This window comes from Mustela nivalis, assembly GCF_964662115.1.
Source record: "Mustela nivalis genome assembly, chromosome: 16".
In the NCBI taxonomy this organism is placed as follows: Eukaryota; Metazoa; Chordata; class Mammalia; order Carnivora; family Mustelidae; genus Mustela; species Mustela nivalis.
This window is the reverse complement of record NC_139035.1, coordinates 15,308,504-15,335,006: the sequence shown is the minus strand read 5'-3', so window position 1 is coordinate 15,335,006 and position 26,503 is coordinate 15,308,504. Positions and strand designations below refer to the sequence as shown.

General features: G+C 40.0%; 1 protein-coding gene across 6 annotated transcripts in view; it reads right to left on the bottom strand.

Moving 5' to 3' along the window:
• KCNK2 (potassium two pore domain channel subfamily K member 2) overlaps window positions 1-26,503 on the bottom strand; it is a 223,394-nt gene that overhangs the window by 38,448 nt on the left and 158,443 nt on the right. For all 6 annotated transcript variants that reach the window (XM_082701753.1, XM_082701756.1, XM_082701755.1 and 3 more), the window contains exon 6: window positions 15,751-15,890. In XM_082701753.1, the coding sequence (XP_082557879.1) occupies window positions 15,751-15,890 (140 nt within the window). The remainder of the gene's footprint in view (window positions 1-15,750; window positions 15,891-26,503) is intronic.

Here is a 26,503-nt window from a genome sequence, read left to right as displayed (position 1 = left end):
CCCCTCCCCCCAGCAACCCTCAAGAATAAATGAAACAAGATGGGATTGGGAGGGAGACAAACCATAAATGCTTACTGTTTTTGATTTGATACTGACTAAGGAAGCCTTGCTTTGTTACTGCTCACATTAAACCAATGCTCAGAGAAAAGGGGAGATGGAACTTTCTGCCTGGGTCTGAACTGAACATCTTGTGGGCTCATAACAGAGCTGTTAAAGGCTAATTATTCCCAAGTCCTCCTCTCACTAGCTTCTTTATCTTCCTACCTGCAGATGTCAAGTTGGTTGCTTGTGAATTTTAAGTAATGGAAAATGGGAACTTCCAGGAAACTTCCATTTTTCTTTAGTTTAAAAATCTCTTCAAATTTCCAGATTGTCCAACAGGGGACAAGCTACACATACGATTCCCTAGTGAGACAAAATACCAGGGTACCTGAGAGCCTAGTTAAATGTAAGATCACCACACCATGCTACTCATGGATGCCAAATGTGGACAAATGGAATGTATCTATAATAGTGACCAGGGTCAAACAAGCAATGATGTAGACAGATACATCTCGAGTTGTTTCTGGGTCAGTTGGCAGTGAATTAGGATGCATGAAAAGACCCACAAATAGACAACAGAATAAGTAGGTTGAACACAGAACACTCATCAAATATTCAATTCTAGAAATCTGACATTTCCCAAGAGCTTCTGAAACATTTTTGAGTTCTGTGCTTTCACCCTACTGGACCTACACTTTCAATCCTTGGATTTGGCAAGGTAGGGGTTCTCGAAGCAACTTCAAATTTGTATTTCTACAGCTCCTCTACTTTAAGGAACTGTTATAAGATCCAGCTTTAGCATATGACTGTTGAACAGTAAGTGACATTTACGATAATTCTGCAGCTTACACTTATAAAATGGGGGGGCCTATTTTGTAAGGTCGAAACTGCTTATTTAAATAAGAAGGATCCTCTGACTTAACCATTTTTTTCATTAAGCTTCCTACAAAAAACCCATTAATAACGGCATCACCCTCCCAATGCCTGCAAAGACTGTGCGAATCATGTAAGCTTTCCCACCGGTCAAACGCGGGTAACAGAGCCTTTGTCTATCTTGGATAGAAAACTATGTAACGCATTTCTTTTCTTTTTTTTTTTTTTTAAAGATTTTATTTATTTATTTGAGAGAGAGAGAGACAGAGTGAGAGAGCATGAGAGGGAAGGTCAGAGGGAGAAGCAGACTCCCCATGGAGCTGGGAGCCTGATGTGGGACTCAATTCCAGGACTCCGGGATCATGACCTGAGCCAAAGGCAGTCACTCAACCAACTGAACCACCCAGGCATCCTATGTAACGCATTTCTGAAGCCAGCTGCCATCTTGTCACTTTGGATGAAAGGATGAACACAAGAGGTCATCCAGCCCCCTGGCATGGCCGGACTGGCCAAGGAACAGGTCAGAATGCAACTCCAGTAGCTTACTAGTTAGTTCACATTACCCTAAAGATAGGATGATCCAGTGTCCCTAATGAAATCGCTAACGTAAGAATAATCTTTCAGATTACAGGTCTTTCAGGATGGAAAAGACCTCTGGTGACCAGGCTAAGCGGCACGAGGACATCTGCTAGCACAACCTCATGAGCCTCCAATCAATGACGTCCGCCTTCTCAGGAGACCCCTGCCTCAAATTTTGCCTTAAAACTCTCCCTTGTAAGCCACAGGCAGTTCAGGACTTTGGAGTGTTAGCTCCCCGTTCTTTCAGGCAGTGCCACACCAACGAACACCTGTCTTTCTCCAATGCCAGAGCTCGGTGACAGTTACTATGGTTTGCTGGTCGTTGGGCAGACAAACTCTGGTTTGGTTTGGTTACATTTTCATTTTTTGATAGGCTTTATATACTACAGGATGTCTCAAAGCCAGGAACACTTTTCTTCCAATCAAGCAGGCCAAATATTACCCTCTCAAATTATAAAAACTATAAATAGTTTGTTTCACATGTAGTCATTAATGACGTACAAATACAAAATATCTAGTTTAGCATGTAAGTGTCTGAAATGATGTCAGTGGTTCTGAAGTATTTTTGTTTTTGTGTTTTTTTTTTTTTTTTTTTGAGAGAAAGAAAGCATGAGTGTGGGTGGGGGGTAGGAAGTAGAGGAGAAGGGGCAGAGGGAGAGAGAGAACCATAAGCAGGCTCCATGCTCGGCATGGAGCCTGACTCAGGGCTCAGTTTCACGACCCTGAGATTAGGACCTGAACCCAAATCAAGAGTCAGACGCTTAACTGAGCCACCCAGGCCCCCTGTTCTGAGGATTGTTTAGTGTTTAAAATTGTTGAGGGGAGGAGAGGTAGTACAACTTCTTTTCTAAAACTGCTTGTTCAGAATTCCCCGGTGGGTCAAACTGAGTCTCAGATACACCATTTCCAATAATGGGAGGAGAAAACCTGTGCTGTTTGAAATTAACAATGATTTAGAAGCCAGCGTTTTTGAGCAAACATTTTCTAATTAAAAAAACAGACATTAGATTATTTAGCATGATGCATTAGCGGCAGCTATGTTTTCCAATTAGAGATCTTGGAAAACATACCAATTCTTCTTTTAGGACACCATATTAAATTAATTTCATGTTAAGAAAACAGTTTCTCTAAACACTCTCTTCACCTTTAACAAATACTATTATTATGTGTATTTTTCTCTAGAAATAGGTCAGTTATGCACAAATCTCCCTGCCTGCCTGCATTTTTCTTCACTCATGCATACATTTCATTTTTCAAATAAAATAAATGGCCTTCAAATCAGCAACTGTGCAGTTTTATATAGCCTAGAAAATTTAGAAATATTAAAGTCTTCTGAAAAAGTTCCTGGTGCTTAAAATAGTATCAACTGCCTATAAGCAATATTTCACATGGGCCGGGGTGGGAGTGGAGGGAACTCTCTAAGGTAGCCACAGGGAATAATAAGGATCAATTATTTTAAAATAAAACAAACAACAATAAAGGTATTAAAATTTCCAAGAAGCTTCCGGTCATAAAACCGTCACATCAGGAATAAAAATGAAATTTTCCTGACATCTGATTGCAGCTAGAGACTATCTTAAACTAGCTTCTAGCTTGATGGTGTTAAACTTTGTACTTTGGGTTGCCAGGAGGAGGGAGGTAGGGAGAAGGGGGCTGGGTGATGGACATCGGAGAGAGTATGTGCTCTGGTGAGTGCTGTGAAGTGTGTAAGCCTGACGATTCACAGACCTGTAACCCCTGGGGCTAATAATACATTATTTGTTAATTAAAAAAAACAAAAAAAATACTCTGTACTATTTCTTACAGAGTAAGGTATGTTACAGTAATTGCTTAGGCTTTTAAAACTGAAATATAAATAGTTTTAGCTCATTGAAAATTTAAGTAGCTTATATGTCAAGGTATTTAATCATGAAATTAATCATCGTTCATATTAATTATAACTTATTTGTATCTGTAAGCAATGATAGAATGAATAAAAGTAACCAAAATAAATACACTTTGTTTCTACTGAAAATGTAAAAAATGAACTAAATTAAAATAGCATTTCTGACTTGCCAGAGAAGAAAGACTAGCCTGTTTCTCTTTTATCACTTAAGAAGTACAGGATATGTATTTATTGAGTATCTATTATATGCCAAGGATTGTTTTATGTGATTCTGATGAAGTAAAATTTTTAAAAATCCTTTTTTATGAATAAGACCTTCTAAAATGAGAATCAGGCAATAAACAATGAAATCTAATTAATGAGTGTATCACATAGGATGTTAGAAGTTGGAATGAAATCTTGCCATTTGCAACAACATGGATGGAACTAGAGCATATCATGCTTAGCGAAATAAGTCAAGCAGAGAAAGACAACTATCATATGATCTCCCTGATATGAGGAAGTGGTGATGCAACATGGGGGCTTAAGTGGGTAGGAGAAGAATCAATGAAACAAGATGGGATTGGGAGGGAGACAAACCATAAGTGACTCTTAATCTCACAAAACAAACTGAGGGTTGCTGGGGGAGGGGGGTTGGGAGAAGGGAGGTGGGATTATGGACATTGGGGAGGGTATGTGCTTTGGTGAGTGCTGTGAAGTGTGTAAAACTGGCGATTCACAGACCTGTACCCCTGGGGATAAAAATATATGTTTATAAAAAATAAAAAATTAATAAAAAAAGAAGTTGGGTAAATATGATGAAAAAATACAGCAAGGCAAGGAGAATCAAGACTGCTGGGGGTAGAGGAGTTTGTTTGCTCTCAGATGGTATGTGACAAAAAGGTGAATGTTTCTCCCACATACTGGTTACCGCAGCAGCACCTTTTTTTTTTTTTTTAACGATTTTATTTATTCATGAGAGATGAGAGGGAGGCAGAAGCAGAGGGAGAAAGCAGGCTCCCTGCTGAGCAGGGAGCCCAATGTGGGACTCGATCCCAGGACCTGAGCCAAAGACAGACCTAAACCATCTGAGCTATCCAGGCACCCTCGCAGCAGCACTTTTAATGTGTCAAAGAAGACCACTAAAGCCAAAGATGAAAAAAAAATCATTGAACAAATCCTTATGTTAAATGAAACTTTCAAGCATTAATGTAATACTGTTTTCTCTTCAATATGTGATGGTATAAGAAAGATCTAGAGTAGAGGGGCAGCCTTGCAAGGACTATTTTAAAGAAGTAAGAAGCTATAATATTTGCCATTTTGATTACTTTATTTTAATGGGGAAGATTTTTCTTGTTGTTTTTGAATGGCAAATTATTTTTATAGTTAAATGCTGAAGTTGTTTAAAAAAAAAAAAAGGCTCGAGGTGCCAGGGTAGCTCAGTCACTTAAGCCTCCAACTTTGGCTCAGGTGGTGATCCCAGGGTCTGGGTTCGAGCCCTGCTTTAGGCTCCAAGCTCAGTGAGGCGTCTGCTTGAGGATTCTCTCTGCCCCTCCCCTTGCTTGTGCTCACATGCATGCTCTCTTTCTCTCTCAAATAAATAAATAGAATTTTAGAAAAGAAGAATTAAAAATACCAGTAAGTGAGCCTGATAGATAATCCTGGAAAAAAGCAAAGAGCATTCGTGATGGAGGGAATGGTCAGTACAAAGACTTTTATGTATATGTTACCAAATAACATAAAAATACCCTCACTAAAATAAATGTCCCAGGTTCTCACCAGTGGGCACCAAGATACTGAAGGGATCACCAACACATTTCAAACCTTGGCATTTGTGAGAAATACCATCAAGAACATAGTGATGTTTAGGGTGCCTGTGTGGCTCAGTGGGTTAAGCCTTTGCCTTTGGCTCAGGTCATGATCTCAGGGTCCTGGGATCGAGCCCTGCATCAGGCTCTCAGCAGGGGGCCTGCTTCCCTCTCTCTCTGCCTGCCTCTCTGCCCACTTGTTATCTGTCAGTCAAATAAATAAGTAAAATCTTAAAAAAAAAAAAAAGAGTATCGTTATGTTTATATACACAGCTTCCAGTTTCAAAAATACATTCCTTTGTATAGTAGGATCTCCCAATATGATTGATTTTCTACTAGGCTTTAGGGCAATATTTCATACAGTTTTCCTCAACAGATAATTAAGTGCTTGTTGGTGTAGAGAAATTATGAAAGTCATTGCCATGGCAGTGATGAATAACCATGTGTAGCAGGGATACTTAGCTATAAGATTTAAGAAGCTTTTTCTTTTTCCTTTTTTTTTTTTTTTTTTGAATTCTAAAGATGAAAATAACTGACATTTCAGGGATCATAAGCACCTGATGTTCTGGAGCTAGAGTTTATCCTTGTAAGTTGCATTCACCTCATTATGGAAGTGACTACTTTGGAGAGCATGTTTGTTTCTCTGTTTGTTTAATCACAGACATGTACGTCAAGTACCTATCCCCAGTTCTTAGGACAACCTTGCCAGAGGGAGCGATCCAAATGGAGTTGCTTTAGACCAATCCCGTATGATCTGTAATAATTTAAATGGGTATCTCCATTTGGGGGAGAATATGTTTGCATATGTTGTATATTTTTTATATATTGGATGTATTATTATCACATCATTTGGTTTTCTACTGGTTTAGTCTCTGCCCTCAGGAGAGGGAACACCCGAGAGAATAAACTCATCTCGAGTGGTAAACAGAGCCTTACAATATGCCACCAAGCCAGAGGTTGAGGAGGGACACTTGGAGAAGACCAAAGGACTCTAGGAGCAATTTGCTTTGATCATTTAGTATCAAGTTGTCCGCTTCTGCTCTGTAATTCCCTGAGGTATTCCTTAAGACTTCTGCAAAGGTATAGATGGTCTCAGCCTCGTATTAGCTGTATTAGGAATAAAATGAGAAATCAATATCTGTGACTGGTGTGCCGTGGCCCCAGAGAAAGCTTCAGCAGTTATGACATGTCCAGGTAAGGAAAGAACAGGGAAATCCAGAACTACAGTCTGGAGGGACCCCTGACAAGTGTAATAAGGACAGATGTGTGGAACACGAAAGTACAACCGTCTTCAGTTTATACATAATTATACATAATTTTTATATGCTTATATATATTTATAAATGTTATATTTTTATAATTATGTATAAAAGTTATACATAATAAAACATCTACAGTTTATACATAATTGAATGGAATTTTGACAAGTTTTAGCCAAGGGCTAATAAAGCAGTGTCTAGTCAAATATGATTTTGCCTAATGTATATGTCATAATCCAATGTATAACTTATACTATGAAAATTATAAGATTTGTAAAAATTGGTTTATAAATACAGTTCCTTAGAATAATAGGCTAAACCATATGGAATTGTGATTCTTAAGGTCAAAAATAGTTGAATGTCAATAACTTCATATAGTTCAATGTAATAAATTTCAAAAAAAAAATAAGGATATTTGCTCTTTTCTATCTGTGATTACTTTGGTGTTATGCATTGGTTTTATGAAACTCAACATCAGTTCAAGATTCTTTCTTCTAGAAAGTTTACACATAGAACAGATTCAATATCACTGTACGGAATCCTGAATGACTATATAGTCCTGAATGAGAGCAGAGATCGCTTCTTTACAGGAACAGGACTATCTGGTCTCTGTACAATTTAAAGTCCACCTATAGTCTCCTTAAAAAACAGGTTGCTTCAACGGTTACCTTGATGCTTCTGTTCTAATAGAACCACTAATGAATCTTAAATAATATAAAAACAGGTAACATAGTATCTTAAATATTATAAATTCAGGCAATATACCAAAGTCCATCAGATTTGGAGACATACAAAATTCACCAAATATGAGCACAAAACATAAAATTTTTTTTTGTATTCATTTTATTTTTATTTTTTATTTTTTTTAATTTTTTATTTTTTATAAACATATATTTTTATCCCCAGGGGTACAGGTCTGTGAATGCAAGCTGGTGCAGCCCTCTGGAAAACAGCATGGAGGTTCCTCAAAATGTTGAAAATAGAACTGCCCTATGACCCAGCAATTGCACTATTGGGTATTTACCCTAAAGATACAAATGTAGTGATCCAAAGGGGCACATGCACCTGAATGTTTATAGCAGCAATGTCCACAATAGCCAAACTATGGAAAGAACCTAGATGTCCATCAACAGATGAATGGATCAAGAAGATGTGGTATATATACACAATGGAATACTATGCAGCCATCAAAAGAAATGAAATCTTGCCATTTGCGACAACATGGATGGAACTAGAGCGTATCATGCTTAGCGAAATAAGTCAAGCAGAGAAAGACAACTATCATATGATCTCCCTGATATGAGGAAGTGGTGATGCAACATGGAGGCTTAAGTGGGTAGGAGAAGAATAAATGAAACAAGATGGGATTGGGAGGGAGACAAACCATAAGTGACTCTTAATCTCACAAGACATAAAATTTTAATCCTCCAAATTATTATCCTCTTTCCTTGAATTAGAGCAATGTTTATGTTTTACAAGACTAGTCAAAATATATAGAGGAAATTATAGTATCTAGCAAACAGCCCCTTATTTTAGTGCCTTAAAGCAATGATGGTTAATCTCTCACTCAGGCCAGTCGCCCTCATGTCAGCAGTGGCCTCTGCTCACGGTGTTAGTTAGGAACCCAGGATAACACTGCACCATGGTCTCCTAGGGTCATTGTTCGGGAGGCAAGTACACTCTTGGGGCTCACTGGTGCAATTAAATCATCTTCTTGTCTGGCTCATATCAGTTCTGGCCACAGGTCATTGGCCAGAACTCTTCCTGTGGCTCACCAACCACAAGGGGAAGAGGAAGTGTAACTCTCACATGTGTCTGGAAGGAGAGATACATATTTTATGAACAGCACTGGTGGACTAACACTTTACTGGAAGAAGAACAGGGAATCTTCCCTGTTTGGAAACAGATTTTATATCTCTGTGTGTGTGTACACACACATCATCTTTCATCGGAAGCCATTCTTTTGGTTCAAATCAAGTTTAGGGAGGAAGAACTAACAAATTCCTTTACTACAATTAGGATATCCTGCACTGAACACTAAACAAATCACCACACTTTGTTGCAAAAGATGATCAAATAATCCCTGATTGAACTTCAAAGTGGGCCCCCTACTCAGCTCCCAATGACCACAACAAATATTCTTTTAGGAAGAGCCATCTATGAAGAGGAACTAAAAACAAATTTATTTTGTTGATCCATCTTTGAAAACACACTTGCTTGTGTTCTCAGCAAACACTACTTTGAAGTTTTGTAAAATCTGACTGATTTTAGCTCTGCATACAGGCAAGCACAATACTTTGGTTTGAGGAAGAAAGTCCAAAAATAATTTTGAAAGCAAAGTTCACAGTGACCACTTTTCTTAACACAAATTCTCAGAACAGATACTGGTATCAAAACAGTCAAAAGAGATAACATTATATCTTGATGCATTAAATCCCCATAATATGCTCTCTAGCGAAAGGATATAAAATTACTTATAGTGGTTTGAGGCAAAAACTATTAACTTAAGTTATTTTCCTATTATGTACAAATGAATAGGAAAAAAATTACTCTGAATTTCCATTACGAGAGGACATTCTGTGAAATACCTGGAGCAAAAAGAAGTTATAATTTAGAAATAGTGAGGATTCAATCTAAAAGAGAGCGAGAGCGAGAGAGAGAGAGAGAGAGAGAAAAGAAAGGAATCTTCCCACATATTTTTTTAAATTAAAATTAAGCTACTCTTTCCTGGTTTAATAAAAGGAAAAATACAAATAGATTGTTTCAGTCCATACATCAAGACAATAGAAATCTGTAGCTCTAATTTACGAAAAGACTTAAAATAATAGTAGTGTGAGTAGATTTAAGGGACATTTAATGCAGGATCTAGATTTCAAGTCCATAGAACATACAATACACTTGAAATTCTTGCACTCAGTTTTTCCTAGACTTTTCACATGGTCTCTGGGTTTGTGATTAAGTTCTAGCAATATACATAACCTGAATGTTTTCTTGTTTACCTTTTCTTTTATGTTTACTTTTTATTTCAACCAGATGAGATGCTGGGGCATATAAGCATTCATAGCATTTCTGAAAAATATATGATAATACCTAGATGATAGCTTTAGAGTTTTATAGGATTCTTTGATTTGGGATGGTAATTTGATACTAATTTCTTCAGAAACCCAGGAGGAAAAAAACAAGCATCTAGTAAGCACGTAGCCACATCCCACACTCTACCCACTAAATCTTTATAAAGCAGCCTCATAAAGGAGTTTAAATCTAGCTTTATTAGAACACGGAGATTCTGACACAGTAGGGATTTTGGTGAACTTTGCAAAGCGAGTAAGTAGTTAAGATAGTATTAAATCTCAGTTCTAAGGGCTCCAAAGCCCAGGCACTTTTTGGAAATCATAGAGATGATTTCCACTCATTTAAAGGAATGTTAAAACTTTAGATTTCAAGAGATCACTGACTTGTACCATAGCACAATCAGTGACCAGACGAAATTCACAAAAACCCTTTTCTATAGCTACATAGTAAAGATGGGTCAGATTTGGGTACTTATTTGTAATGTGTTGATATTACCTACCTATAAAATTAATAAGGAAAAAAACAGCAATACAATAATATACACCTTACTTTTTTAGGCACTTGGGAAGCAGTATAGCCAAAAAAAAAAAAAAAAAAAAAAAAAAGGCAGTTTAGCAAAAAGGTTGGATCATGGGGTCAAGCCATCTGTGTTGACTATTCTACGACTTTAATGACTAATTCTAGCACTTTTAAGCTTTATAACCTTAAGCAATTGTTTTACCTCCCTGTGCTTCAGTTTCCTTATTAGCAATTATATTTAACAGCTGAGCTGTCTCATTTAATATTAAAAAAGAAAGAAAGCATATTCTAGGAAAAACTACTTCCATTTTCACCATTCTGAAATCCTTTTTTTTTTTTTTTTTAAGCATATATTTTGACTGGTAAGAGCCTCCTAACCCTGGTCCTGCAAAGGTTCCTGGAATGCAATATAATCCTGGGATGGTCTAGAGACATAATTTGGGGTCTTGAGTCTACATAAAATTCCATAAAATTCGCTGTCCATAAAATTCACTTAGAAATTAGACACACACTGGTTGGTGTATAAGAGTTACTCTTGCCTCAAAGCATAATTTAAGTTTTACATTGTTATTTGTTCTTTTATTTATATTTATTTTCCTTTCCAAATCCCTATTTACTAATACTATATAGGTAATAACTTGCCCAGCTGAGACTCAACCTGGAATGAGAAGGACCTTTTGCTTCAGCACAACCAAGCAGAGTCAAATAAAGACCAGCAGATGGACCTCAGAGTCGGATTGCTCTGAGCTTTTCCCCATAGCACAGTGAGGGACACCTCCTTCCCCATGGGACAGACAAGAAGGGACCATTATATCTGCCTTATTTTAAGTGACACATCATGATACCGTCGGCATTGACTTTATTGTTACTCTTTAGGCAAAGAGTTGTATGCACGGAACTATAAACCTGCCAAGTCTTATGATCACTGTATATTGTGCCCATACTCCAACTTTAGTTATTTACCACTACTTGAGCATCTCAACAGAGAACAACAAAAATACACCAAGAAAAAATCTGAACTGAACAGTAATGCCACCCCCACCCTCACCCGATGCTGGAAATCAAAGCAACAACTACCAAGTCTGATAAATGCTGTTTCAAGGTTAAAAAAAGGGAGGGAAGGGAGGAGGATGGAAGGGGGCAAAGAGAACGGAAAAGGTAAAAGCAGGCTATTTTAGGAATTAATCAAAGACTAAGTGCCTTCTTAGTCAAAACTCCTTTTTCCATCTCTAGAAGAAAAGTAAAAGCCAACATTATAAAGATCAGTTAGGAAATGCATCACCTGTGGAGTCTTCCCAAAAAAGATCAGCCTCAAATTAGTACCAGTGAAGTTACTCCCAGACCTAATAAAGCACTCATTATACAGTACTTAATAAGTATTTTTTAAATGAATGATTTAGGAATCAATTAGATGTTAAATAATCTCCCAGCTGGTCTCCATGCCTCCAGTCCTTTCCCTGTCCTGCCAATCTGCCGCTGCCATGCCACAGCTCACCTCCCGCCCTCCCCCTCACTGTCCATACTCACCACGCATGCATGCCCAGCAGGACCCAGGATCAGGGCAGTTAGCACTGCTCAACCCCTTGCCCCGCCATGCACATAGCTTTCTGTCACTTGTGGTCCAAGGGCTCCTATTTCCATTAAAAATACTTGACTGTTGGCCTTGGGAATTGTGCTTGAAGGGCCCAAAGGCCCATCTTAGAATATACCCACTCCATGGCACAATCCCAGAAAGCAAGATTTACACTTTTTTTTCCTCATGGGAATTCTTGTGACTTCTCTGTTTTATGTCCCATTCCTTTTCTTCCCCAGTGCCTTTAGCCCATCTGGTTACGATAATCATCCTTTCTTCAAAACCTCAATTCATCTGTCCCTCCAACAGACCCTACTGCGAATGAATGTATTTGAATACATTATTTGCTGAATAGTCCTTTATGGTCCCTGCATTTAACCCCAACCCCCTTAAATGAAGGTATTACACCAGGTTCCATATGTTTAACTCTACTGTTGACTTACTTGACAAATCCCAATTAGGTGAACTTATTTGCACTCACAGCTTACACGGTCATTTATGTAGGGATGAACCCCCCCCCCCATTATCTCTCCAACTCCCTCCTTCTAACTTTGTTTACGCTCACATCAGCCCCCTGATACCCACCACATCCTTCCATCACAACATGTTCAAAATGACATCTTCATTCCTCCCTCAGAGTCTCTCATCTTCCTGACTTTTGCAAATCCATCCAAAGCCAGAACCATGGAGGTCACCCTCCTTTTCTCTTTACTGCCCAAAGCTAATGGGTTACCAAGTCCTAGTCCTTCGATCCCCCAAATAATTTTGAAACCCCTACCTTCATCTCCGTCCCACTGCCACCCCAGAGCCTTCGTTCTGTTTGGACTCCTCCACTAACCTCTCCCGAGTGATTTCCCTGCATCCAGCTTTGTTCCTAATCCATCTTCCTCAATGCTGACACGATCACTCATTCTACTTACTTCCAATCCTTCAGAGGCTCCCTCAGGTTTTCAGAATAAAGGCTAACTGATTTCAAAGGGCAGCCAAGCCTTTCCTAGTCAAAGCCCTTTTCCCATAAGGAATAACAGAAAGTGGTCTGTTCCTACCTTTCTAGGACTCAGGCTGCAAATGCTCTATACTTGCCCATCCTGGACAGGAAAAAGGGCTGCCAAGTCCCAGCTCTTTCATAAAAGCGAGGCCTCCCCATACCGATGGAGGTCTGGAAAAGATCTACTGCTGCCACCAGCTAAGCAGCAGATGAAAACCGTCTTCCTCCATATTCTCAGGGCCCTGGGGCAAACTAAGTTCCAGGCACAGTCTTGCAAGCCTTCCAGCACCCCAGCTTCCCAACCGAAGGCAGTTTTCTGACTAGCACCACAGTTTTCCAACCTAAGACCAGAGGCCAACTCGCTAGCAGGAGCATCTCTGTTAGCACAAACCCCTCCAGAGAGTAAAATATATGACACTGGTAAAGACGTGATGCTAGCCTGTCCACTCACTGCGGCCAGCTGTCAGACAACACTGGCGTGCAAGGCAGGGGTGGGGGCTGGTCTGTGGGGGTGTCCGTCTCACATAGAGACAGGAACACTCCAGACACGGGAACGTATACACCGATCAATACAAGAACTATGCAGAAATCACAGGCTTTTCAAAGAAGGCCCATACACAGTAGAAAACGATGCATAATGAGGAGGCACTATTCTGTGCTTGTTTCAAAATTTCCCTTCTGACTTTTGTGGTCACATTTTTCTTTTTATTACACCTGCCGCAGATAGAGGTTTTATTGTATTATCCAGAATACCTAAGTAATCTTTATTTTCTAAATGGAAACATTTCCTCAGAAGAGGGACATGGCTTAATAGGAAAAGATAATTAGTCATACAATTCTTGTTGAACATGTGCCTACTCTCCATTAAACTTTCAAAAATAATGAGACAAATAAACACTTACAGAAACTCATGTGTCTCCATGGAAAAAGGATTGAGGTCATTATTGTTTCCCTTGAGGATTGCAGATCAACTATAATTATGTGTGACATTTTGAAACAATGCTGTCTTGCTTCAACAAACCATTTCTTCTGCAAATATTTCAGATGGATCAGGTATACCAAAATATTTTATTCCCGCACGTTCATCAAAAACGATTTTTCCTTATTTCTAACCATGTTTTCATTAAAATTAGTCCTTATTTCCATTATTATTGGAAACAAAATACATTTTAATATTAACAAACCCAGAAATAAGGCCATATGTGATTAGATGTAGATTTTTACACTCACCTGATCTGGTTGAAGAGTATTTTTAAAATATATAACAGACATAATTAGGCCAAATATTTCCATTCAGGGAAAGCATGTGTTTTAATATCACTTGGAAATTTAATGCTATATATTATTTTGTATATTTTATATTAGTTATATTTTTAATAGAATTTCAAGTTATCAAAAATACGTAGCATTTTTATTCATCAAGACTGAGAGCTAGACATAACCTTGTTGCTTCTGAACATGTAGGCGGTTTGTAAAGGTTACGGTGTCTGGAATGGTTTAGGGACAGAAGGTAAGGAACACACCGTGAACAGTCACCCGGCCTGCACGTCCGTCTGCATAAAGGTGACAACTAGAATGTATCTAGTTGCATTTTATTTAATTATACCCTTTCAGGAGTTATTTCAAAATAAAATGATCGAATAATCCCTCTTTCATCGCTGTAGACATTTTTGCAGTATTTCCGTTTATAAAACCTTTGGCTCTGATCATCTATACATCAGTTATAAATTGTGCCTTTCTTTCTGTTGAATCTGTAAGTCCATTTGTCATCTCCCTAAACTGGATTATAAATAAATAACAAAACAAACATCTGCTCAAACTGGTGGCTCCATTTTAATGGGCTCGACCGACCAGAGCAGCTGCAGTCCCCGCGCCAGGAGGGCTCCCAGGAACTTTTTGCTCATGGCCTTTACTCACACAAGCTTTCTACAGATGTGGTAGCCAGAAACCACATGTGACTCCAAAGGTCAGGCAAAAGCTCAAAGACTTACAATACAAAAAGAAAATTACTACTTTTCAGTGTTTAAAAGCCTGAAAGCACAGTGTCCCACCTCATACTTCTGTTTGAGAATCATGGAGATCAGGCCTAGGAAAGCACATGAACTTGTTTCTTATGCTAAGTAAGCCAGGTAATGCCAGAATTTCACTTTATTTCAAAGGATGGTGTTCTGGCCCAAAATGTGTCCTCTAAAGCTGCATAAGTTGAAGCCCTAAACCCCCAGAGTGATGGTCTTTGGCGATGGGGCCTTAAGCAGGTAATTAAGGTTAAGTGAGGTCATAAGATGGCATTCCTGAGTCTACAGGGCTGATTGACATCCTTATAAGAAGAGGAAGAGCCACCAGAGTGCTTTCTCCAGGCAGGTGCACAGAGAAAAGAACATATAAAGGCCACAGGGAGAAGGTAGCATCCGTAAGCTATGGAGAGAGATCTGACCAGAAACTAACCTCGCTGGCATCTTGACTATGAATACTTAACTGATAATATTTCTGGGCCTATAAATATGAAATCCAAATGTAATTTCCAAAGTATAAAATTTCAAGAACAAGATTAAAATTTTAAACTTTCTAAAACTTCATGCGTCAAAATTCTAGTGTTCATTTCTATATGTATAGCTGTAAAGATGGGTAAGACAGTATCTCTTTAACACCTGAAATCTGTACACAGGGCCTTGGCCATAACTCCTACAGTTTTGGGCACATATGTATACATACCTGTGTGTACTTGCACACATTTATAGGGATATAAGAAAGAAGGAAATAATTCAATATAGTAAAAAGATTCAATATTATATGATACATTCACTTTTCCATGCTATTGACATTTTGACATAAGTATTTTCTATTCTGTTTCTCTTTGTGGAATAACATTTACCTTTGCCCTTAAGGAAAAAAGAAAAAAAGAAATAAAACAAAAGAAAAAGGAAGAAGAAATAGCGAATATTTCAAATTACATCTTTTTTTCATTATAAATCAGCCTCAGCACCTGGTACATAGGGGTGTTTAGCAAGTATCTGTTACCTTAATTACACTTACCATACAGCAAATCCACACCAAACATAAATATTAAAAATCTTAAATAACATCTATTTTTAAAAATGTCAAAAAAAGATGAAAAATAATGTTTACGGAATTAGCTCAAGAGGAGTGTTTTTTGCACGCTCCTTCACTCTTACCTCTTCCTTTGTCTTTTTGGAGATCACTCGGAGCCAGTCTCCGATCATGCTGAGGACAGCAGCAAAGTAGGCCAGTCCTACCAGGATCCAAAACCAGACGACAGGCTTGTAGAAGTCCAGGTATTCAATATCTGATCCACCTGTGTGGGAAAACAAAGAACAAAATCACTTCATATTCTTATGAAAGTAAACAATGTGGATAACTTGTTAAAAGTATCCGCTGAATTGTGGCTACGCAACAGAAATCCTGTCGATCGGTCCACATAATTTTCTTCATACGGATTCTTTCCTGTCCTTATCTATTTTTCAAGAAATCGTCACTATTTTTAAGTTTTTATTTTAACTCCCAGTTAGTTAACATCCAAGTGTTATATTCAGTTACTAGGTTCTTAATGAAACCTTTCATTACATCTCCAGGTCCTCATGAGTTTCCTTTGTTCTGTTTTTGTTTTGTTTTGTTTTGTTTTAAGATTTATTTATCTATTTGACAGACAGAGATTACAAGTAGGCAGAGAGGCCAGCAGAGAGAGAGAGGGAAGCAGCCTCCCCGCTGAGCAGAGAGTCCGATGCGGGGCTCATTCCAGGACCCTGAGATCATGACCCGAACTGAAGGCAGAGGCTTTAGCCCACTGAGCCACCCAGGTGCCCCTAAATAAACCTTTCTCAGATGCTTTCTTTCTTTCTTTCTTTTTTTTTTTTTTTTAAGATTTTTATTTATTTGACAGACAGAGATCACAAGTAGGCAGAGAGGCAGGCAGAGAGAGGAGGAAGCAGGCTTCCTGCTGAGCAGAGAGCCCGATGCTGGGTTGGATCCCAGGATCCTGGGATCATGACCTGAGCTGAAGACAGTGGTTTTAACCCACTGAGCAACCTAGGCGCCCCTATTCTGTTTTTTTTTTTTTAAACTATAATCTGCCTCAACTAGCCTCGTACTTAAGTATTCCAAGTGTACTCATTTCTCTACTATAACAAGTAAAAGACAGAGATGACACTTTTTTGGGTATGCATTTAACTTCTCATATTTACATTACTGCCAATCAATTCATGCTACCAAATCAATACATGCAAACCAATCAATTAAAAGTCAACCTGGACAAGGACACCTGGGTGGCTCAGTTGGTTAAGCAGCTGCCTTGGCTCAGGTCATGATCCCAGCCTCCTGGGATCAAGTCCCACATCGGGCTCCTTGCTCAGCAGGGAGCCTGCTTCTCCCTCTGCCTCTGCCTGCCATTCTGTCTGCCTGTGCTTGCTCTCTCCCCCTCTCTTCCTCTGATAAATAAATAAAATCTTAAAAAAAAAAAAAAGTCAACCTGGACAGAAAGTGGTTCTTATTCTAAGGTCACCAATACAAGGGATTGATAACAAATGCCTGAGGCAATGCCTTGGTGGGCTAACCGGAACAAACAGTAATTTGCAGGTAATACCGCCATCCATTAGTTTCTGAATTTTCAGAGGAATTCCTATGTATGTCACATACTTAAATCCTTGGCTCTCAAGAAAAAAATTAGCCAAGGAGCTCTTCTGCTTTATTCTAACCTTTGTTACTTCTCCATCCATCTGATACAGAAACTACACCTGGGAGAATCTGAATACATTTCAGCACATCCCTACCTCAGCACATATTAACGGGGTAACTTAGTAACTCCCCAGCAATGCAACAGTTACTTCTCTTCAGAAGAGAGAGAACAAGTCTCTCTCTTGAGAAATTCATAATTTACCCTGAAAAAGCCTCACACAGACAGTTGTTCATCATGGGGTAGATCAAGTGACGGCAAGAAAGAATTTAGAAAAGTGCTTACGAGAGGACAAGGAAAAAATGTTTTTGTTTTTTGTTTTTTGTTTTTACTTCTGGAAGGGGAAAGATGAGAAGAGAGAAAGGGAGTCTTCAGTAATAAAGATCAAAACAGAAAAATCCAGTGTAAAAATATATGACATATTCAAAGGACTTTTGGCAGCTAATGTTACATATGGATGGGGACCAGGGAGTAGGTGGGTAGAAGAGAGGAATCTAGAAAAAACGAGTTGTATCAGGTTGTAAAAACTTGCTCCTGAGGAGATGGGCCATAGGTAGAGTTTACAGGTCGTAAGTCTTCTGTTCATGTTTGACCATATACGTGGGAAGACCCAGCAGCAGAGAAGGAAGGTTGATAAGGAAGTCCCATGAGAAATTTTTGTTCTGAACTAGCCAAGAGTTTACTGTGCCTGATCTAGGGCTCGAATGGAAAAGAAAAGGCAGTAGAGGCAGCATTATCAAGGAAGGGCTCTAGCATGACCAGAGTCCCTCTCTCTGCTCCTCCTCCCAACAGAAGAGAGGATACTAGCAACTTGAACAGGAAACACAGGGGGAAGGAACAGTGCCTAAAAAAGGGGAGGGAAGGGGGCCTGGCCGGCTCAGTCAGAAAAACACTGACTCCTGATCTCGGGGTTGTAGGGTCGAGCCCCACTTTAGGTATAGAGATTAATAAAATAAGTAAACTTAAAAAAAAAGTAATTGAAACTGCTCCATGATAGGTTTAAAGTGCTTGAGGACCAGCAGGTGGAGGTAGGCAGCAGGATCCTTAAATAAAGATCTAATGCCTAACGGGGCAGAGTGAGCGAGGAGGACTGTAGTGAGAACAACGCAGAGATGGGGTGCTGAGAGGGGTCAGGGATGCACTCAGTTCACAAAGATCCAATCCACACATTCAGAAGAACATTATACATTAATAGCAAGTATACATTAAAATCAGACACAAAATACTGAATGTAACATGACTATAAATTAGACTTTCAGCTGCCCGCAATGACATTTTCAAATATCAAAGGGTCAGGGTAAAAAGAGAACATTTTTCTATCAGGCAAGTAATATGAACAGACCAAGGTTCAGCTTGCTTTTGGGACAAAAAATAATTTTAGAAACACAGTTTCCAAAGTAGGTAATGTTACTTTCAAAATATTGTAGAAAAAAGTATCATTTCTGGGAAGGATTGTGGAGGCCAGATGCATCTCGTGATGGTTAAGACTTGGCCCAGGGGGGTAAGCAGCTCTACAAATTCACAGAAATGACTCAAGAAGTGTGTGTGGAAACCTGTTATATGATAGGCTCGCTAGCGAATTCCATTTTTCAAATGTTTCCATCTCAGTGAAACCCAAATGACATTTTCCCCCAAGTACTTTCTCTTTCAAAACCAGAAAATCTTCATCCAAATAGTTGTGACTCACTTAACACTTAAGTTCACCAACATGTTGATTTTAAAAGTTAGTTCATCCTCAAGATGACTTTTTAGGTCTTCTTTCTTGTAAACAGGATGTCATGGTTTGAAAAGAGTAAATTAGCTTAATCACCCCAGGGCTTATATTTGGGTAAAATGCTCATCCCACAAGTTTCAGTGGATTCTTAGCCTGAGCGTTCGGGCCTGGAATGTTTCCCATTGTGCACTGCCACTCTTAGGATAAAATACCGGCCATAGAAGAATTTGGGAAAAACTAGTGTACACAGGAGTGCTGTCCAACGACTCACAAGTCCTATTTGCTTTCTGATAGCCAAGATTTATGAGTTGACTTCTGCATTATTTCATCCACTTGATCTAAGAATCCACATTTAAATATCTGTAATATTATAAAAACTCACTTTAAAAAGAGCTGTTAGTCTTATTTTCAAATCAGGAAATGTCAACAAAAATTTTTCTGGCTATCATAAGCACCAATTTTAGTCTAGCAAAATTCAGGAAATCTGAACATGCGGGGGTCTCTCGCTGATTAAGAACATAGGGTAATTTCTCTGTCCTGGATTCACGGCCTGTGCCCCCCACCCCCATCTCCATTTGGCTACTCCATCATTTTCCCTTCCTTGCACAGACTCCTGAGATGGTCGCCTGCAGGACACTACGACCCACACTCCCCTCCGGGGCTCCTTACCCACTTGGTAGGTTCGGTCACTTCACGGCTGTTTGCTGCTACCGAAAATACACACACAAGTCCTCTCCATCTCCAGACCTTTCTAGTTCATCCTTATAGGAGAGCAGACAGATGGTAATAAAAATACTAAAGAGGGGTGGAGGTATAAATTTTTCAGGAATCTTACAAACTGTTCAAACAGTCGTTAAAATAAATCTCTTCTTGATGCTCATGGTACGCGATGGTGTCATTTTTCTCTGGCTTTCTCCTTAGTGCTTAAGTAAACAGATTAGCCAGAATCTAATCTGATCTAGCAGATTAAACTTCTAAAAATGTAGCTCAAGAAAGGTTTATTATTATTATTATTATTATATTACTTATGGCATTATTGCAAGGAACCCATTTTGGCAATAGTGGGTTTCCTAAACATTTGCTTGGAGCAATCCCTCTATCTAGCATTAAGAAAACCATCTCCTACCTGACCCCAAAGAATCACTGGTTAGGGGGCAGAACAGCCCAGGAGGCTACAGCAGGCACTTGCAGGTTTTTTAGATAAAGGCCCGGCTCGTCCTATAAGCCCAGTCTATGCTGATTTCCAAAATATTCAAAACCTGATTGAGAGATAAAACTGACTTACCTCCCAAATGAAATCATTCCACCCTAAAGCCCTGGGGGTCAAGTGTTGAGAGGAGTTGTATCCCAGTCCTCACGTTTCCAGTGGTTTAGGTCCTGGCTATTAGTAAGACCACTCACTATAGATTGAAGCCACATCCCCAGCTGCCTTTGTCAGTAATCAAGCTGGTAGCCCATTGCTATCCCTCTCATAGTCCGTTCAGAACTCGGGAGTAGAAGACCATTTTTGTGTTGGCTCCTAGAAATCCCAGCAGGAAGTGGCTCCACTTACGACAGAGAAGCCATCATCCCGTAGGGAGAAGAACATGTGTCAGGTCACACAGGAAAGGAGGCGGCAGAACTAGAATTCAGACCCAGGGCTCCCTGGCTCAAAACCACAGGCTTTTCCTCATTGACCAGGTTGTGCGTGTCACCTGTGATCTCCGCAGCTGTCCTTGTCATTTACCCACCAGCCCTTTCTGTCCATACTGCATGTAGACACTTCAGGGCTAGAGACTCTAAGACAAACAAGGGGTGTCTCTTTCCCTCCTTCCCCCAATGGCCTTACCTAGAAACAAGATGGGTCCGAAGGTAAGTACTACTGAACACGGGACAGGTGGGGCTAGGTAGCAAGAGAGAGAGAGAGAGAGAGAGAGAGAGAGAGAGAGAAAGGGCCAAGGGATCAGGCTCACAAAACTCAAAATGGGGAAGACGAAACCAGAGATAAGGGAGCAAACCAGACCATCCTGTCCTAGGTGTCGGAGGTGAGGTCTTGTTGTAACAGCTACTTGTGATCAAGAATTACCAGACCCGAAAAAAGAAATGCACCATTGAAGGTGTTATCACTAGTCTTACTCAATGGTGCTATCACTGGAGATGTTAAACAGATTTCAGTTCTCCGGCTAGCTTTCTATAAAAGCCCAACCCTAACAAGCCCTCAGTGGCAACCCTGTTGGGACCCCCTCAGTCCTGAGAGCTTTTTTTCCTGTATCCTTGCATAATAAGCTTCTATCGCTTTACTCACTCTGTTGTCCGTGAGAGTCATTCTTTGACTTCATGAGACAAGAATCTCACTCTCCTGCATCATTTGGGTGCCAAAACCCGGGATCACTCCCATCGAAGCATGAGTAAAAGCAGACGCTTTCTTTTCTTTCCTGGGAGAAGTCTCTCCCACAGATGACCTCTTTTAAAAAACAACAAAACCGGGCACCTCTTGGCCAGTCAAAGGCAAATAGCAGGCCACTGGTCTTACAGTCTCAGGTGACAGGCTTCTGGAGAAAGGTTTGAACAATCCCCTTTTCTCATAAGAAGGGAATGTTTGCCTAAACCCACCCAGCTCTGCTTGCTGTTCATTGGCTTTTATTAAATGGCTTTCTCGACCTCAGGGACTTGGCCGCAGGTCCTTCTAATCTCTGCTGATCAGTGTGCCCTTATAGTCAGGGATTCATTTTAGGAAGAGTGTTGCTTAGGTGGATGTAAGAGTTTTTCCATTTAAAAGTGTCTTGTGAGAACTTGGTTCAGGATGGACAGGAAGAGTGCTCAAGGGATAAGGTGAGGCACGGTAATTGAAATTGGCTTATAATCAGCCAGACTCATAAGGCACCATGTGCTAGGAATGCAAGCGAATTTACATGACCAAACATTGAGGACTCATGCAGAGAGCTCCAAAGACTGAGGTCATGATGAGGATCCCCTACTTCGTTTAAGGTTCATCTGGGGACCTGGGAGCGCAGGTGAGGATGGGCGATCCAGGGCTCTGAGCCTGCCCTTTGGTTACCATGAGTGATCTCTTGGGGGCTTGGAGACGAGTAAAAGGATAGAGACCTGGCCCTGGAAGGGGTCACACCCCAGGGGAAGCCTCATCCCTAAACAGCACATGCCTCCCCACTGAAAGACTGTAGCTGTTTCACTCACAATCTTAGCCTTCTAAAAAGAATATCAAAGTTTAAACTGTTAACCTTGCCAAACCCTTATGATTAGGCCAGGTTTTTCTTGGGGTGGGGGAAATTCAGAGGAGAAGAGGAGGATCTGGTGATGGACCATGAATGGGTAAGAGTGGCTACTCGGGCTGGCCCGAGCCCTCCTCAACCAAGATGGTAGGCTACTCTTTCACCTTGGGTAGGAAACTCTGGGACGCCTCGCTTTGGTACACAGGTGAGAGCTACAATGTAGGGATGCCTTCACCGTCACCTCCCGTACTCCGTACGGGGTAACTGGCTCCAACTGGGATCGTGAGATGGGAAACCAACCACCCTCCGCGGGAACTTCTATGGATTGGGTACTGCACAATTGGTAATCTCCCCTTGTCAAGCTCTTCTAATGTTTTCCATGGGTTAAACACTGAGTGTTCTTCAAGGCAAGGTAAAATAAGGTGTGGTCTCCTCTTCAGTTCCCAAGGACTCTCCCTTGGGGTGCCTTTTAACCCCCTGGAGACAATTCGGATTGCAAATTTAGGAAAAGATGAGCCAATGTAATGCTCAGTGAATGGGCTCAGGAGGATCTAACCGGTCTCTTCTTCGGGGAAACAGGGTGAATAGCAGAGGTACCCTTGGTCCATCCAGGCTCTTAGGGCTCTAAATCAGGACCCAGACCTAAGGGCGGCTCGCAGAACATGTTTGGAGGTAACCAGACCAGTATCCTCCTTCTTACCTATTGGACAATTCACTAAATATTCCTCCTCCTAGTAACTCTGGTTTGCTGGAGGAAACACAGCCCCTCACCACCCCCACCCCAGCAAAGGGGACCCTGACTCTCACGGCCTCTCACTGTCCCCCCTAACAGATGTGGCGGCCTCTCCCCCACTCATTTCCCAGGTTAATGGCTATGAGTGAAGCCAGCTGTGGTTAACAGTCTACCTCAGGACAGGGACTTTAAGGAATATTCCCAAGCAGCTGACGAAACTCCCTTTGTTTCGGGGAGATTCCCTGTCTTCTCTGGCCTGACACAGACTGCCTAATCCCACTTGGTGGGAAAACATGGCGTCTGCTCATCTGGCCGAGTGGATGAGCTTCAGAACTGGGAACTCTTTTTCTCTGCCTTCTGGCTGCCCTTTGCCTCTCCAGTCTCCCCCTCCCTCTCCCCCTTTTTCCTTAGCACCTTGGGTGTGGTCTGCGCACCTGCTCCTTTCAGATTTCCCCACCATGGTCTCGGTAAAATTGACAATGGGGAAAAAACAGACTTTAAAAAATGGGCCCAGGTGTGGAGCACCTGGGTGGCTCAGTGGGTTAAAGCCTCTGCCTTCAGCTCAGGCAGGTCATGATCTCAGGGTCCTGGGATTGAGCCCTGCATCCGGCTCTCTGCTCGACAGGGGGCCTGCTTCCTCCTCTCTCTCTGCCTGTCTCTGCCATCTTGTGATCTCTGTCAAATAAATAAAATCTTTAAAAAATAAAGAAAAAAAAATGGGCCCGGGGGAACACAACTTGGTATTAACTAATTTGTTTGTTGCTTTAATTTAAATAGATATGTCTTTAAGATTATCAGCATTAAATACGAAACATTTATTCCACCAAAATCTGTTGAAGACCAAATAAGTTCATGATGCATAATTGTCTGCTCTCCCAAGTTTTCATGGGTAATTGTTAAGTTCGTTTTCAACCTGAAACTTTAAAGTTTGGTCTGGACGACAAATGGCATTAAAATCATTGGAGATCTAGGTTTTTTCTAAATAGGATAAAGTGCTCAATCATTGATCACCAGACGTAGGTTTGTGCTTTGACTACTTATTGCAAAACAAAAACAAACAAACAAAAAAAACCCAAAAAACTAAGGATATTTAAGTCTGTTGGTAAACGGGCTTTGTGCTTACCTGAATCACAAATTTGCTGTCTAAAGTTTGGTGCAACAGTTCACAACTGGTTACTACTTAGTTTTCACTGGAGACTAAGATGTCTAAGAATGCAAAATTCTGCTAAATGTAATTAAAGCTGATAGACATAAGGAAAACAACTCTGTATGTAGAAAAGTAGGAGATATGTAAGAAAGATAGAAGGAATGGGAATACATTTTTTTGAGGGTAAAAGAAGGTAATTTTGTCCTAAATGAGATGGGTTGTTTGAAGAGAAATGGCTTGGGACAAAATCTGAATGCAAAGGAAAGTTATAGGTTTGTGAAGGGTAATTTTTGGAGGAATTTTAAATACGGTCAGGACGGACTGAGATTGAAATAAATGGATTTTAAAGTACATGTGTGTAAGATTAAAAGTCTGCTTTCTTCAGTTCAAAAGACAGAGTTTTCTTGAATTAATTGATCTGCTATTTAAAAAAAAAATAAACAGCCGTTTTCTCTCTGCCTGTCCAGAAAAAACAGTTGTTTTGCCTTTATCAGGTTTTTGAGGATCCCTAAACCTATTTAGGCATGTGCTTTAAAACTTTCTAAGGCTTTAACTTTTCCAAGATTTAAATCGTAAAGGAAGTCTCTTTAATTCATTAGGCCCTTTATTTGTTATGAAAAGTTACTCTGGAAGAATTGTTAAACAAATGATAGGCTTTAGGTTGTATTGTTCCAGTAAAAGCTATAACTATTCTAGAGATGATAAGCAATTCTTAAAGTTTTAATCGGTTTTAATTTTTAACCATATCCATTTTGAGTTTTTGTTATTTATAATTGTTCTTACTCTCTTGCAAGAAGAGGTCCATCTTCAAGAAGATTCATATAAAGGATTTTAAAGGACAAATATAGGTATTTGGTATCTTTAAAAGAAAAATAGGTAAGAATTTCTATAACTAAGGCTGCATTCAAACTAAACAAGAATTAGTAATGTGGGACTAAATGAACTAAAAATTGATTATAGTTTTGTCACTCTTATTTGACTGCTGGTTCTCTAATGTTTGCTCTTCCACATGAAGGAAACTGTCTCTCAAGGTATCTATGACTTACAAAAGTGGGATAAAGTATTCAAGTGTAAACAAAAGCATTAAAGCATTTAACATTTATCTCTACCTAAATCCTCTGAAATTCAGAAGGTCTCAACATAATTATTTGCATAAGTTCAATAAGAATCTGTTCTCCTTGTAACAGGGCATCATTGGAAACATGGGTTATTTTACCAAGGTTTTGACTGGAAGGTCATGTTTGAGAAAGATGTGCATAGACTCAGATAGGACCAGAGAGCTCAAAGGAGCTAAGATTGACTTTATGAAACCTGGAGCCATAAAGACCCTTGGAACTGTGGGCCTGATACCTTGCTTACAGAGTTCCCAGCAGCCTCACCAGGTGAGTAAAGAATGTCACTTCCTGGCAGGTGCAGGAACCTCAGGATTCTTTGGGGACCTCCAGAAGAGGAATCTGCCCACATCTACAGGTGTGTCTGATGGCAAGTACTTGGCTTGGCTTCTAGCCTGGAGAGGCTACTCAAAGTTCAACCTAGAGATTCTTTAAAAGAGTTCCAGCAAAGCAGATTCAAAAAGATGATAACTCTGTATGATCCTTCATTATTCTTGCTGAGCTTATGTAAATCATTAGGCCAAGTTTATCAAAACTGGACTTGTTTTACAAACATATTAGTCCTGATTTGGATACCTTTGATTAAAAATGATGGTTACTGTAGAGGGAGAAATCATATTTCAATAACATACCTTTGCAGATGTTAAATTTTATCTCCGATTGTCTTTGAATGCTGTTTACCTAAGCTAGACAACTTGAGGTAAACCTCAGAGAAATTGCCAAAATAGCTCATATAGACAATCTCTGTGCTTTTTATTCTGGGGGGATAACAACAGGACCCCAGAGGCATATGACTATTGGAACTAAAAAAAAAAAAAATGTAATTATTCCCCAGCATTTATGTAACTCAGCTGGCCCTTTGACCAGTTCTGTGTGGCTGGAATAATGAAGTTGCTCCTTTAAAATAAGAAGGTGCCCCACTGCCTGGGGTTAATTATGGACTTATAGAAATGACAACCCCACTTTCTTTATGATTTGACTGGATAATGCACTTGGGGATGCCCTTATCTCCCGAGACAAGTTTTCTTCCACTTGCCAGTGATTCCTTGTAATTAGAAGACTGCTCAGGCTAGACCTCAAAGAGAATTTCTTGACAGTTTTATTCCTTAGTCATGGTTATCCCGGAAGCCACCTCTGATGAGGTACAATTACAAACAAAGACTTTAGCCAAGCACCGAAGAGCCCTCCTGGTAAAAAGAGCCTTGAAGCTCACTATGGGATAGGACTACAACATAAAATAAGCAACACAGTATGCTTGCTTGGCCAGACTCTAAATAATATTTTCCAGGCACTAGACGAACTCAGCCAAAACTTAGGTGAAGTT